We start from the raw sequence: 15,385 nt of genomic DNA on the forward strand, positions 1-15,385 counted from the left end.
TTGTATTCGTTTGTGAAACCTCAACATTCATCCGCTCAAACATGTATCTCACTTCTCGGCAGTGGCGAGAAGGGCCATGCCCGAGGTAGTCCTTAGTCACTTTCAAGGGGTTGCAGAGTTTATGCTAGTCCCACAGAGGCGCCAAGACAGCTGCAAGCAGCAAGACGACCAAAATGGCAATTTTCTCAAAAGTGAAAGTTGGCAACCCTGCAGCGTCGTTCTGGTGCTTGCATAAATTGCCTCAGCCGGTCCTGACTCAATTTTAAGGGGATCTAGAATTTATGCGTAACGAAGAATGTTTTTTTTGGTTGGTTTTTAGGTTTACAAGGTCGGTTCTGTTACGCTGAGATTTTTTTTTGGGGGGGTGGTTAAAATTGTTTGGCCAAAATAACACGCACAGGTTGACGTTGATTTAAGTTCTGCCTTGCACCGATTCTGTTTGTGTCGTGAGTAAGGTTATAAGGTCAAGATGGACATTTGTTGTTCCCATTTGCTGAAAGATATGTCCTTTGTTGCTTTAAGATTTTTTCAATGACTAGTTTTTTTTTTAATATCTTGTTTAGAATGGCCACTACTTGAGGTTGAAGAGGATGGATGAAGCTGAGCTATTCGCTTCCAAGTGCCGTGTTGAACAACAAGTAACGTATCTGCGCTTCAGAAACAAGCCAGAGATGTTGTCAGGTAATACTATCTCCATTACCAGATTTTATTAGAATAACAACTTAGTGAATGATGTTTATAAACAGAAAATCTGTTGAATGACAGCAGAACCGTTTTCAATCACGATAACATTATTGTTTTCAGACAAGAAAGTTGTAATAAAACAGAAGAGTTGTCTATTGGATGCATATCCTGTTCAGACATCAAACAGACGTGTTGTTAACAACATCCCTGTGGGATATTGTGTTGAAATATTACAGTGGTTTTTAAACTGTACACTTCCACTTAACATAAATCACAAATTTGTCTATGAAAATGTCGCACAATTATGATCAGAGGAATCCCTCATACTCATTCATCCGGAAACGAGCATGGCAGCCTTTACAGGCGCAGAGCACGGAAGCGGTCGACCGACATGCAGCAGGAATGGCATAATAGACGGACGCCCATGGACTCTTTCACTGAACCCACGTCTATCCTGCGAATACATGAAAGCACCGCCGGCCAGTGAGAATCATCATCCTTCCCAATGTAACTGTCGTTTAACAGGTTTTTTTTAAGACCATGAAACAATTTTCGTCCTTGTTCCCTGCGGCTTGCCGTGACGACGGTGTCGTGTTCGTGCGCAGGGCTCGCTGTTGCGCGACACTGCGGCACGAATCCCCTCACTTTTATGAATATGTATCAAAACAGAAACTCTGGGTATCGTAACGGCAACGCCAATCGCAGATGTCCGCATGACTTCAGACGGCGGAGTGATTGCCTAAAATGAGTATGTTTTCATAGCCTAATTTGCATGAAATTGCTATCGAAGTGCGATTGAATTCTTGCGGTTTTGCGTTCAAAATTTGTAGGAAAAGATTCACCTTATACAATGCTGTGTGAGGTCTCGTACAACGTTGTACAAATACATTTCATGTGCAAGGATTCTGGTAAAAAGAAGTAGAATTGAGCTGTTCCGAGAGGAAACATGATAACGCTGTGAAAAGAGCATTAGTGCGTCATTGTAAGCGTTAAACCTACTTTTGACTTCTTTAAACAAGTAACGGCCCCCGCCCTTGCGTCGAACCTAGTTACCAGCTTCGCTGCGCCGGCAACCCGGTGGCAGGGGGCAGACCCAGCTTGGTCTGCGGGCGCCCTTTCCTCGGGCCTTCGGCCCTTGCATCAGACCCAACTTGGCAAGTCGCAGGCCACCCTTCGGGCCTTCCAACCTCCACTGCAAGAAAAAGTGTGAAAAGTGATAGATTTATTCACAACATAACGATAAATCCCTGCAATTTCACTAGAGTTCCAACCAAGGGGAAATAACTCCTGAAAATTTGTACACCGAAATTCAAAATTCATGAATTTCAAGCCGAAATTCATTGAAATTCATCGAAATTCATTGAAATTCATTGAAATTCACGAAATTCATTGAAATTCATGAATTTCGGTCTAAAATTCATCGAAATTCATTGAAATTCATGAATTTCGGTCCGAAATTCATTGAAATTCATCGAAATTCATGAATTGCGGTCTGAAATTCGTTGAAATTCATGATATTTGATCCGGAATTCAAGAAACCACGTGAATTATGGTCCAAAAGTAATTAAGATTCATTTAAATGGATAAAAGTATATCAATTGATACAAAAACTAAATAATAGTTGTACAAAACGTGGAAGTGCATTGAAAAACAATCATTTTCATGCAATTTTCTTGTAATTTAATGCGGTAAGAGCTCTCCGGTGTGCGCGCTTAGGCTGAAGCAGCCTGGCTTCTAATACCGTCGGAAGCATTCGATTTTTCTCGGTCTAGATTTGGTCTACATGACCGTCTACAGACCTAAGCAACCCCGTCTAGCATTGAGTGGCCGTTGCGGCTGGAAGGCCCTGAAAAAATTACCGCGGCGTCGGGACTCAAAAGTAGCCATGTTCATCCCTTGGCTTGGCGCGAGTGTATCCCCGCGTTTCCGTCGCGTTGCTAGGCGTGCTGTGAGCACTCACCTACGTCATGCCCGGGCGGCCAGGGGGCCGTCCGAAAGCCGTTCCAGAAGGTTCGAAAAGGTTTTCGGTAAAGAACGGCCAGGGAAAAGGCCCAGTCTCCAGAGAAGTGACACACTGTTTGCAGACGTTCCCGCAATTAGGCAAGGTCAAGGAGCCCTGCCGAGGGAAGGAATGGGAGGGGGGAGGGGGAGAGGGGAGGGAGCAGCCGGGGCGGCGACCTGCATCCTTGGGCCGAGAAGCCTCCCTCGCCCGCCACGCCGTCAAGATATTGGGACCTCAGCTGCCCTCAAAATTGGCCTAGAAATTCATTCGAACATGTTTCTGAAGCAGTGAAAGGAATGGAAGACGAATTTGAAATTTTCAGATTTGTAATGTAAAGCAAAATATTAGATCACTGGGGTGAGCCACTTGTGAACAAAGACTATTCATCCCAAAGACCCCTCATTGTAAAACGCCATTGTCGTCTGTTTTCTCTCTTCCCCGCCCGAGACCCCCCCGAGAGTGAGCCAGTGTGCGTGTGTGTGTGAATGTGTGTTGGTGCGAGGGTCGGCCTGCCTGCCGCGGTGCACTCCTCCTATTGTCTCCAATTTTAACTTCTGTCGCTTTCAATTTTTCAACACTTTAAGCGCCATATTCTGCTTCCTCATGTCCACGCGGTTAACGCCATATTTTATTTTTGGATTTTGTGATATTTTTGAGTTTTAACCCAATTTGATTACGGAATTATAGAACCACATTTTCTTGTGTATCTCCCGAAGGCCTAGACCTAGAATTGAATTTCAAAACTGCTCCTGTACATCTTTTCATGGCGCATTGAACGAGCTCCTTTATTTTACTCTTAGACTTCTAGAAGCGAATTTACATTTTGCAGCCAGAGGCAATTGTCCTTGGGGGGCCAAGACCGCTCCTCTCTCGGCCGACCCGGACTACCTGGTTGGGTCTCGCCCGCAACCCACACTGCCGGATGGCTGCACTTTTCAATGGAGAATCGGGCGCCCTTTCCCTTGCGTTGGTTCAACTGAGCTTGTCGCGCACTCGTGAAAACTCAGAGGGCTTCCCCATTCGGTTACAAAGTGTGTGTATATTTGTGACTAGAGACCGGCACTGCCGCTCGTGGCGAGCCGGCCCGGCTCGGCAACCGAGTCTCTGTGCGAGAGAGAGGTCCGAGAAAGCCGAAGCCGAGTATTGCCGAACCCGCCGGTGCAAACGGGGCTCGTCTGAGCCGTGGCCGCCCGCGCCTCGTCGCCTAGCTTGGCGGCCTTGCGGGCGCTGGGGGAGACAGACACGTTCGCAGCTCCCAGCACAGCTCCCCGGCCGACTGCCGAGCCGACCGACTCCGCACAGAGCCTCGTCGCTCTGTCTCTCTCGCACTTATGCGGGCCGCCCCATGAGTGCGACAGAGACGGAGCGACGAAGGTGATATACGGAGTCGCTCTGCAGGCCAGCGGCAACGAAATCTCACACCGAAATTCCTCAATTTTGTGATAAAATTCATGAATGTTGTTGTGAAATTCATGAATTTTGCAGTGAAATTCAATGAAATTCATTTAAATTCATCGAAATTCATCGAAATTCATTGAAATTCATTGAAATTCATTGAAATTCACTGAAATTCACTGAAATTCACCAAAATTCATGCGAAATTCAAAATTTTGTACACCGAAATTCAAAGTTATTTCCCCTTGGTTCCAACGCTGACATATCAAATGTTGGTCACACAGTTACCTCCTAACGTTGACGCTCCCATCACCCACGATGAGTTCACCCGTGAGCGATTCTCACGTTTCGGGGTAGTTTCGTTTCTTCTGACTCCTGTGCCCAAACGAGCGAAGATATCGACATAGGGTTTGTTTCTAATGTTAGGGAGGGCCATTGCCCACTAAACGCACACATTTCGAAAAGTTCACGTTCGTTGGATTGGTCTACGTAGCGTTTGGAATACCCCAAATGTAACTTCCGTGATTGTCCAAAGAGAACATACTCGAACTTTCCGCCCCCAGTGTGGCAGTGTGGTTCGAAAATGCTGCCAACTGTCGATGGGGATTCGAAGCTTGGCATGTCTCGAGCTAATTTCAACCGAAGACCAATACGCCAGACTTCTTTCAAAGGTACTTATGCTGCAACGAAAAATGTCCTCCGTATATTCAATTTCACTTCACAAATTTCGAAAAGGCAGCTCTGGACTTCTCCCCAAGCCAAACTTTTAACTTTCCATGACACAAGCCATCAAAGTGGAGTCCCGGGGATATAATTGCATGGGTCGCGGAAATCTAAGATGCTGTACACGGTCTCAAAGCGGGCAAGAGCATTATAAAATGGCGTGTATCAACAATTACCTGTAACTTCCGTGGCACCCTTTACCCAATGTTGCAGCAGCACTAGGTGAAAAAATTTTCCGCTTAAATGTCGGGCTTAGAGTATCATTTGACCCTGGAACGACTTTTAAGCCACAGCAAGCCCGAGTCAGCCGTTAAAGCTGATTTTCACACTTTGTAACTTCCGTGATAACGTAATTTCCGTGATCAAAACACCCACTAAAACGTATGGGAATACCTTATGGCTCATGTTTTTAGGAAGATAGTACAAGGTCTTTACTATAAATACCATTGCCATAACTCTAGTATCATCCAGGACCCCAATAATCAGAAAAACTTAATTGGATATTTCTCACTTTCGGCAAATCAGAGACGCCAAAACTACCCCGAAACGTGAGAATCGCTCACGTGTATGTAGAACACTACTCTTAAAGCGTGTTCAAGATGTTATCGAGGCATCAACTCACCAGAGTCCTGCTAACTTTGTGAGACTTACTAGAACCATACTTGTCCTTAAAACCATTGGCGATTTCCTCGCTTCAATTGGTATTTGTTACTTTCACACATTAGGTGTTAGATTCCATATCGCTCAACCAGCAAGGCCGCGAGTGCCTCCCAACTGGGGGGATGTTGATCCAGCTCTTCTCGAGAACTATTCAATGTTCCTTCCTTTAACTAAGTCAAGATTCCTTACCGTCGAATTTCCTAGACAGGCTGATTACATTACACAGCCTCTTGTCCTCACAATCATTCAGATTGACGCAAACAAATCTATTGCGAGAGCTTACACCAAGGAACCAACCATGGCTGACGCTTTCCTTAGACTAGTAAACGATGATGCCGTCATTGAAGGACTGCCTTTCACTGCTGCTCAGTGTCATATGATCATGACTTGTCTCTACATTAAGCCGACAGCCATGGCCTACGTTGCATCCAACGTAACTTCACCCAACTTTGGGGTTTAGTCCATAATATAATTATTCATGTTCCTATTCGTTACTTTCAATATTTTTCCACTTTCTTAGCTTCTTAAGTACAAAAGTACAACGAAAGTACAACAAAAACTGTACAAATACCCGTATTTGTCTTAACAACGCATTGCGACGGAGGCCTCGAAGAAGCGCAAAACGAGTCCGTGACAGATTCCGACAGTCCGATGTAATGTAGCGGCTGCCACACTGATCGAGATAGGCCGTAAATGGAGGTGTCCAACATCAAGCAACAGTAAAATACTTCTCTCTGAAATTATCGTGTTTACTGGCACCGTGAACGGTAACGTGGGACAGGTAATGGGAGTGCCCAAGTTACCCCGCATGAAAATGATTTTCGGTTAATTCGAATCTGCGAAGTTACTGATTCGCCCGTATCGCCACTTTTCCTGATCCATTTCACTGGTTAATAGTAATAAACAAAGATTAACACTCTCATTCCAGGAACGTGACATAACGTTGAAACGAACGTGACAAAATGTCACGTTCGTTTGAGCATTGTGTCACGTTCGTTTGAATGTGAACAAGCTGATTATTGGCCAATTCGCACCCGAACGAAGGTGACACAATGCCTAAACGAACGTGACATTTTGTCACATTCGTTTCAACGTGATGTCACGTTTCTGGAATGAGAGTGAAGTCTTTGCATGTACTGCACACTCAGATAACTTCGTAACACTTTTCTGTTTCACTGTCTTGCCCCAGATAGCCACCTCCACGGAACGCGGTCCGTCTCCTTGATCGCGACAGGCCTCCTCGGGGCAGCGTTAGCCATCCTGCGGTACACGGAAGGGCAGAATCTGGCGGTAAATGCATTTTTCCTGACAATCGCAAGAAAACAACAACGCTCACACGGTAAAAACGGTATACCTGGTTTTCCCAGTAAGCCTAGGGTAGGGAAATGAGCGGTTTCAAGGCAGTTACTGGAAGAACCAGGAACCGTCTTTTTTTTTTACCGTGTAGGTGGACTGGGCGCCTGTGCTATCCTCCTGTCTGAGCGATAGCGAAGCCCGCTACTCGGGTGGAGTTGAAGAGTTTTTCATGTCTGCGTGTCCGCACTTCTCCTGAATGGCTCGGCCGATTCGGCTCAAATTTTGTAAGGTCGTTTGGCTTACCACACTCTAAACGTCAGCTCCCAATCTGAATCCTTGCGCTCGTAACCACCCAAAAATGACTATAAACACTGCTGCCTCTGCTTTCTCGCTACAACTATGTGCTACTGCTGCATTTGCACCGGCTTTGATGGGTCTGATTGCAAAACTGTTGGCTGCAGCGATCTTAAGTTAAAGCTAGCTGATTGGATGAGCGATAGCGAAGCCTGTTACTCCAGTGGGGTTGAAAAACTTTTTCTATCTGTCTGTGTGTGTACACTACTCCTCCTGAACGGCTCGGCCGATCTCGCTGAGATTTTGCACGGTCATTGGGTATGTCCTTGGCTCGCCAGGCGCCAAAATTCAGCCTTCTATCCCATTCCATTCGGTGAATCCAACAAAAAAACACTTTAAAATAGGCAAAAAGGCAACTTTTCAGTGCCTTTCACTCTACAAATCAAAGAGTGTACATGGTACGCTCTAACTGGAGCATGCCTGCAAGCACGCTCTAACTAGCGCATGCCTGCCAAGCATGCACTAACTAGTGCATACATGCCATGTACACGCTTCCTGATGCAGAAAACTCCCTATCCCTTATGCAGTAAATGTACGCTTCAGTTATCGTGTACATGGCATGTATGCACTAGTTAGTGCATGCTTGGCAGGCATGCGCTAGCTAGAGCGTGCTTGCAGGCATGCTCCAGTTAGAGCATACTATGTACACTCTTTGATTTGTAGAGCAACTTTGATCCAAATTTTACATCGCTTATGTCAATGAGGGTGCTGGTTACGAAAATTGAACCCATTCTGACCGTTTGCGTGCCGTTCAGGAAGGGACAGAGGCTGCCGAAGGCAGGCCAGCGCCGCAGACCAAGGTAGGTGTAGACGCCAGGCGTGGATTGTCGGAACTGGCGCTGCATTGCGAAGCCTGTTACGACAAGCCACTTTCTGGCGTACACCTACCTTGTGTGACAATCATCTGGTAAATACGACACAAAGGACAAGGTTTACATGAGCCAAAGGGGGATTCTGGCCATAAGTGGTGCTAGCACGGCATGTAGGGGTATTTGGAGAGGCGGGGTGACGTCACAAATAGACCGGACCAGGTTCCGATATATCGGACGCTCAAACACTCCAAGCAGTTTAAATCCTTCTTCCAGCATTCATTAACTGTCGGCAGCCATCTTCAAGCTGGGAAAAGAAAAGTTTGATGAGATGTTGCCTACTTCAAAACATTCCACAAAAATTCACTGAGTTGGACACCTCAGGTAGATTTGGTACATCTTCAGTTTATGTACAGATCATTAAGATAAGATGATGTAGGGGTCTATTATGAAAGCAGCATTTTCCGACTTCCTCAACAAGTACAACAGAAAGCTGCGTGAAGCTAGGAGGACGAAGTATTACTGTTTGTCTCATCAGTAATCATCATTGTCGTTGTTGATGCGAGGGAGACTCGGTGCGGTCGCACTGACCGACATGACATACACGCAGAGCCTTCACGACGCGGCGTGGCCGGTGGGCCCGCTTCGTACGCGTGTACGCCCGGGCTAGTGAAATGCGTCTTTTGTGGTGGCGCCTTCTTCAAGATAGCGCACTCTGGGCGTTGCATGTCAGAAGAGGATGTACTAATTTTGATGCCCAAAACCCTGACGACCGTCAAGTATTTGTGGTGTGCGTGGCCGTGTCCCGTGTCATGTTTAGGTCCAACGTCTCCCGGTTGGACGGGGCCCCTGGCTTTGAGCGACAAATGGTCCATGATGTCAATGGGCTCATCAAAGAAACACTGAGCCAAGGGCTCCTCGCTTCGAAGGTGGCTGCAACGGCCGTGCAACCGGGCGTCGAGTTGACTATTGACAACCACGAGCACTTTCTAAATGTAACCTCGGGGCGGATGCGCGGCTGCATGCACCGGGCAGCCGAAGGGGCCAGGGCACGGAGAGCTAAATCAACTAAGACGGACCACTTCTTCCGGGGACCCTCTCCGATTTGCATGATTTTTTGTAGGCTTAAGGGGGCACACCAGTGAAAATCGTCAAATTTTGGCCTCCTTTTTTATTTATCTCATTTTTCTGCTATTCATTCCGAGTCGAACGCCGCAAACCCCACCTCAAAATTCCAATACTTTGGCTTGGCACATTTTTGAAGTTCGTAAAAAGGTAACTAATTTTTGCATATTTTACCTCAATTGTTAACGTGCAGGTGTTTCACTTGAAGTCCAATGACAAAACCCTCGAACCATCGAAACGCAGTTGGAAAAAGGAATATTATGGCGCAAACCGAACTCAAATATGTCATAAATTGCGTCCGTAATGAGGAATAATGCGTGTAAACCGTAGTTTCACTTCAAACGTCGTTTTCTCGAAACACCATTTTTATACCTGGTGCCCACGATTGCGGCCGCAAAATTGAGATAATTGAGTGCGGTTTGCGGCAAATGTTCCTTAAATTTCCCCGTTTCGTGTGACCTCGGATATGGTCGTAGCATGAACGGGGCCCTGAGCCAAGACACGGAAACGTAAAAAATATGGTCAAAAAATTAGTTTTTTTTTTTGCTTCTCAAAAAAACTTTTAGGTTTGTTTTTCCGACATGTCCGTGTTCACACGATAGCCACATGTGTCCTGATGAGAAATTTTGAAACCCCAGTTTTTGGCTCAATCGAGGGCTTCACAAATTGGGCAAAGTGGAGCCGTGTCACCGAAAAATGAAATGGCGCCCACCCCCCTTTCCCCTCACCGCCCCTGGCTGCCGTGTACTTTTTGGTTAAAATTTACATTTTTATCGTTCAAATGAAATTTCAACCCCTCACCTTCGTTACTTTAATCAGAATAACGTTTTTTTCGAAACCTCTGCATTTTCACTGGTGTGCCCCCCTTTAACTAAATAAAAGGGGAGTCTAAAGCCAAAATATAAGGTCCGGGAAAAATTTTTTGCCCCGGGTATGGCCAATTTAGTTTAACTTTTGGAGAAAAAACACGAATTTGGGTATTTTTGGGCTAATTTTACCTTTTCATATAGAGGGCTAAAATTTGGTCACTTATTGTAAAAATTTGGGCCCAAAGGAAAAAGAATTGACCTCAGATTTGACCTCCGACCAATACCTGAAAGTAAACCCCGCAAAAAACCCTAAAAAACATAAAAAAACAGTTTTTTTTTTGGGGTTTCTGGGAAAAAAATGTGGACAAACATTTCTGATGATTTTATCTTGCGGAAAATGACGCGATGAATCGAATGAGACCACGCGCAGATTTTTTTGTCAAAACCCTTTAGGGATAAACGGTTCAAAGTATGAAAATTTTCCATTTATTTTTTTTAAAAAAGCAGGTTTTGCGCATTGTTTGACGTTTTTTTTCCTCCTTGGTGCGTGTGGGTGTTCCTATCTTGTGGGAAAAAAACGCGCTGAATCGAATGAAACCACGCACAGAGTTAATCTCAAACCGTTTAGGAGATATAGCGGTTCAAAGTACGGGCACTGTAGTCCGCCCGCTCGACAGGCGTGTTTGGCAGCTCTGCCTTGTCGGGTGTTTGCAGGAGCTCTCCCGTGCCCATACTTTAAACCACTATATCTCCTAAACGGTTTGAGATACAACTCTGTGCGTGGTCTCATTCAATTCAGCGCGTCTTTTTCTACAAGGTACGATCACCCACACACACCAAGAAGGCAGATAACGTCAAACTATGCTCAAAACCTGCATTTTTTAAAAGAATAAATGGCAAAATTTGCATACTTTGATCCGCTATATCTCCTGGGGGGTTTACTCTGCAGGTATTCGTCGGAGGTCAAATCTGAGGTCATATTCTTGTTCCTTGGTCAATTTTACATATGGTGACCAAATTTTAGCCCTCTACTATGAAAAGTGTAAAATAAGTCCAAAATACCCAAATTTGTGTTTTTCCTCCAAAAGTTAAACTTAAGTTGGCCATATCTCGGTCAATAATTTTTTGCCGGACCTAATATTTTGGCTTTAGACTCTCCTTTAGTTAGTTATTAAGCCTACAAAAAAACATGCAAATCGGAGAGGGTCACCGGAAGAAGTGGTCCGTCTTAGTTGATTTTGCTTGGAACCAGGCGGCTATTGACAAAGCATCTGACGAGCTTGGTGGATTCACGGCTGCTTTCAGACGATCCTGTATGGCCTTGTCTCAACCTTAAAAGTACGATTAAAGGTCACTGGGAAGCGCCCTGTAACTTCGTGTGCGCAACCTACGAGATACGAATCGCCTTCAGCTGCAAGAGGTCACGCGAAGTTTGGGACCGTCAAAACACATCGATCACAGCAACGGTTGACACCTAAGACTCACTCAGAAACTCAAGGATGCACTGAAACCAGGACGGGGTCTCGCGGTCAAGGGTCACACTGGGGTTAGCATGGAAGGGCACCGTTGAGGGGACAGGGACTCCAGACGGGCTGGGGTCTCGCCAGCCCACTGTGGCAAAAAGGTACGGAAAATCCTGTTAATTTTTTTGCCAGGATTCCCCGTAGCCCTCTTATCAATATTCTCCGTAGGGCCGCACAGTATTCTCCGTAGGACCTCGAAGACTGTATAGTCCTACGGAGATCACTGTGCGGTCCTACGGAGAATACTGTGCGGTCTTACAGAAAATACTGTAAGAGCCTACGGAGAATATTGACAAGGGGCCTACGGAGAATTACCACAAGCTGTTTACAGAATTTTCCGTAGCTTTTTGCCACAGTGGGCCGGGACTCCGCAGGAAACGACAGTCGCAAGTGTACAGATGAACGTTTCCGTTTTCTCTGGATCTTGAAAAAAGGGGGTTGACCAAGAATATTTTTTATTCTTGATTCGTATAGATCTTGATGAGACCTTTTCAACGAATGGTTGGAACCTAGGTCTAAAATGCTCGCATCGTCGTCGGGGACCCTGTGAGGTGCCCGTCGCGTCGACGTCCTCGGGGACCCAACGCTGACCTATGAGGCTTTGATCATGCCGTCTCGATATGGCATTGGCCGCTCGGACAACAGAGAGATGAATAAAAACTACAGCGATCTCCGTCTTTGGAGCCTTCATCAATGATAAGGGCCTATTTGAGGGATCTACTTATCTTAATGTTGATTAGTCCAAACTCATTTTGACAATCTGTTTCGTCAGTTTTTAAAATTGACAGTCCTGAATGTGTCAAAGGTTAAATGACTGACTTCCATAAAAATAACACAGAACGGTTGTCCATTCTTTTGTCCAAAGAGTAAAATGATGTTTCGTGGCCATCTTCAACTGAATATGGGAACATTATTTTTGATTCTAAACATTATGTTTCACCAATGGACAGTGTTGTTTTTTCCGAAGCGATGCAATGTGCCGTCGGTTTTTTAAGTGGTGAAGACGGTTCTGAAATCCAAATATCTGGTGAACATTTTTGGGATTTCGCACTGCATTTAGGGGTATTTCTGGAATTAGGACGACCAGGCAATATTTATTGAGATTTTAAGCTTAATTTTGGTGTGTAGAGAGCCATGGACATACTTTAGGACTCAGCCGATATTCTTTATCAAAAAACACGTGCAAAAAACGGCAGGAAAGGTTAAACATTAACTTGAATACAATAAAATTGACAATAATGGGTAAATATTCAGTATGTGGCTCCCTTCCCGTGGCAATTTTGTTGTTCTTTTCTTTGGGTTAGGTGATGCAGTGGTGCCAACCTCATCATGCGAGACGATGCGAGAAGTTCAAACAGCGCCATGTCTTGCGTTAAATGGGTGTTGCTGCTGCTACTGTTGTTGATTGGTACAACTTGGGCGGCGAGTGAAATTGTAGAGAAGGACTTCGAGATTTGAGGGGGAGAAGGTGTCATCGTCGAAATTGATGAAAGTTGCTTTTCCAAGCGCAAGTATAATGAAGGAAAGAAGAAGAAGTCACAGCAGTGGGTGTTTGGCGGTGTCGAGCAGGGTTCGAACCGATGCTTTCTGGTAAAGGTTGACCGAAGAGATGCCAAGACGCTTATACCCATGATCAAGAAGTACATTCGTCCTGGGACCACTATTTATTCTGATTTTTGGAAAGCCTACGATTGTTTGGGTCAGAAGGGGTATTATCATCTTAAAGTGAATTATAAAGTTACCTTTTAAGCTTGTGACTGTTGCATTAATACCATGGAGGGAATGTGGAAGCATGTCGAAAAGATTTTCCAGAATGTAACCGTAAGAAGGGTATGTTTGATTAGTGTGAAATTATTTTCAGACGCAAGGCCACTTGTGATGCGTTTGAATATTTCATGGACAAACTTGTCATTGTTTACCTTGAACATGGTTAACTACTTCTGTAACTATGTGGGAAAAGTCCAATCCTGTAATTTTACCATGTGTAAAATAGAATGCCACTTGCTGCTCCCAGGCCCATTGGCCACATCTCCCAGGATAGAATGAGAATTTTTATGATTCACCACTTCTTTCATTAACCACACCACCAAAAAAGTGTATGGGAAAAAAAACCCTGCAAAGATGATGGTGCAAATCAGTTAATTAACTTCCAAACCCTCTTATTTACCCCTGAAGAGAATGTACATCGCCATTCCAAGTCTCATTGGAGCCTGAAAAACCTGAAGAAGAGGTGGCCTCTCCAGCAGGATGTTCTAGTGGGACCCCTTCTCTGCCTCCATCGCTCTTGGTCTCTCCTGTCGTGGAAATTGAAATTGGGCTCCTGTCGTGGAAATTGAAATTGGGCTTCCCAAAACAGTGGCACCATTGATTCACCGTTGTTTGAAAACTAGTGTATGTGAGGGATCCAAGGCCATTCTGTTGGAAAATTGTCATTTTCACCCACATCAAGCTCTAATTTCTGTACGGATCCACAAAGACTCCAAGCAGTCTATATCCTTATCCTTCTTCCAGCATTCTTAAAGTACACTTTAAACTCTCTGGCAAGTTTCATGTCGTTGCATATGTTTTTGAGGCTGCTGATGATGACAATAGAACCCATTCGGACCCCCGACCGAAAGTTAAGTCCCACTAGTGTAGATTTTGATCACCAAATGCAAATTTTTTAGGGGATCACGCCCATTTCTACGGTTTGCCTAGGAAAGTACCCTGCTGAAGGCAAGTTAGCGCCGCAGGCCAAGGTAGGTGTATACGCTAGGCGTGGATTGTCGAAACTTGCGCAACATCGCGAAGCCTGTTACGACACGAAACGGACTGGCGTACACCTACCTTGAATGTATCAAATCGACCTCGGAACAGCGCTGGCCCTCAGACCTGTTTGATGTGTAACTACATAAAATAAAAAATAAATATTTGACCTCAGAGAAACCAGTTTTTTTTGGTAAGGGCCACTTACTCTCGGAGTTGGAAAGCCCCGAGCGGTTTCTGGAATTTGGTTTTCTTGTGGCCGTTACAGGAAAAAAGGGGCACATCACAAATGATATGTTTCGGGCAGTGCAGGGGTTTCAGGTGCTGCTCACTCTGAATGAGGCGCAATTGCAGAATGGCGAACTTTTTCATGTTCCTGCTTCCAAAAACGATCTGCTCATATTTGCAGACATAGTTTGCAGAGGCAAAATCGAGGCAAAAGCGAAATCCTGAGTCTGAGCCGGCGCCACCTGAATCAGAACCAGTTCAAAATTTTGACCTCCAACCCATTTCTGAACCAATATTTGACATTGATCTTCTTGATGTTAATTTCAAAAAGATTCTTAAGGCCGGGTCTGGTCTGATGAATGTAAATAACAATTGCTATATTAATAGTGTTCTCCAGGTACAAAAAGTTTTGAACGTTCAAATTTGGCAGTAAAACACGACACCCGGGTTGCCCCACTTGTCCTACCAATTATTTGTCCTACCATTATTTTTAATGACGAAAACAAGTCGACTAAAAATAATCGACTAAAAAAATCGACTTAAACAGGTTGACTTGGAAAACCATCCAGGGGAACAAAAAATTGTATGCTAGACGGGTAAACCGGCCTAACCTAGCGCGCCGAGCATGCAAGCAGAAAGCCAAACACAAAGTCAGAATGTAGTCAGGACGGCACGCAACGGATACCCAGTAGGGGTGGTCGAATGTACACTTTTTTCGAAATCTCAAAAGTTAGATGGCGCATTTTGTAGTATTTTTTCTGCTGATTCCGAATATGTACTTGGTTTTGAGAAAGGAGTGAAACTGAGGGCGCTACCAGCCTTTTAAGTTTTGAAAAATTGCTGAAAATGCGAATTTTTAAAATTTTACTTTTTCTCCGTTTGAAAATCACAGTACATTTTCGGAATCGGCAGAAAGAATGCAACAAAATGCGCCATCTAATTTTTGCATAATTTTTGCAAAATTGACATTTTGAGAAAAGTACGCTCTTAAGGGTGGTCAAAAACACTATTTTCGTCAAAATATCCATTTTG

General features: G+C 44.8%; 1 protein-coding gene across 1 annotated transcript in view; it reads left to right on the top strand.

Annotated features, from left to right (window-relative positions):
* Positions 1 to 994: 994 nt before the first annotated feature.
* LOC117649757 overlaps positions 995 to 15,385 on the top strand; it is a 32,801-nt gene continuing 18,410 nt past the window's right edge. Inside the window, exons 1-2 of the mRNA XM_034392796.1 lie at positions 995 to 1,432; positions 6,654 to 6,754. Of these exons, the coding sequence (XP_034248687.1) occupies positions 1,429 to 1,432; positions 6,654 to 6,754 (105 nt within the window). The 5' untranslated portion in view covers positions 995 to 1,428. The remainder of the gene's footprint in view (positions 1,433 to 6,653; positions 6,755 to 15,385) is intronic.

This window comes from Thrips palmi, unplaced genomic scaffold (assembly GCF_012932325.1).
Source record: "Thrips palmi isolate BJ-2018 unplaced genomic scaffold, TpBJ-2018v1 HiC_scaffold_4, whole genome shotgun sequence".
In the NCBI taxonomy this organism is placed as follows: Eukaryota; Metazoa; Arthropoda; class Insecta; order Thysanoptera; family Thripidae; genus Thrips; species Thrips palmi.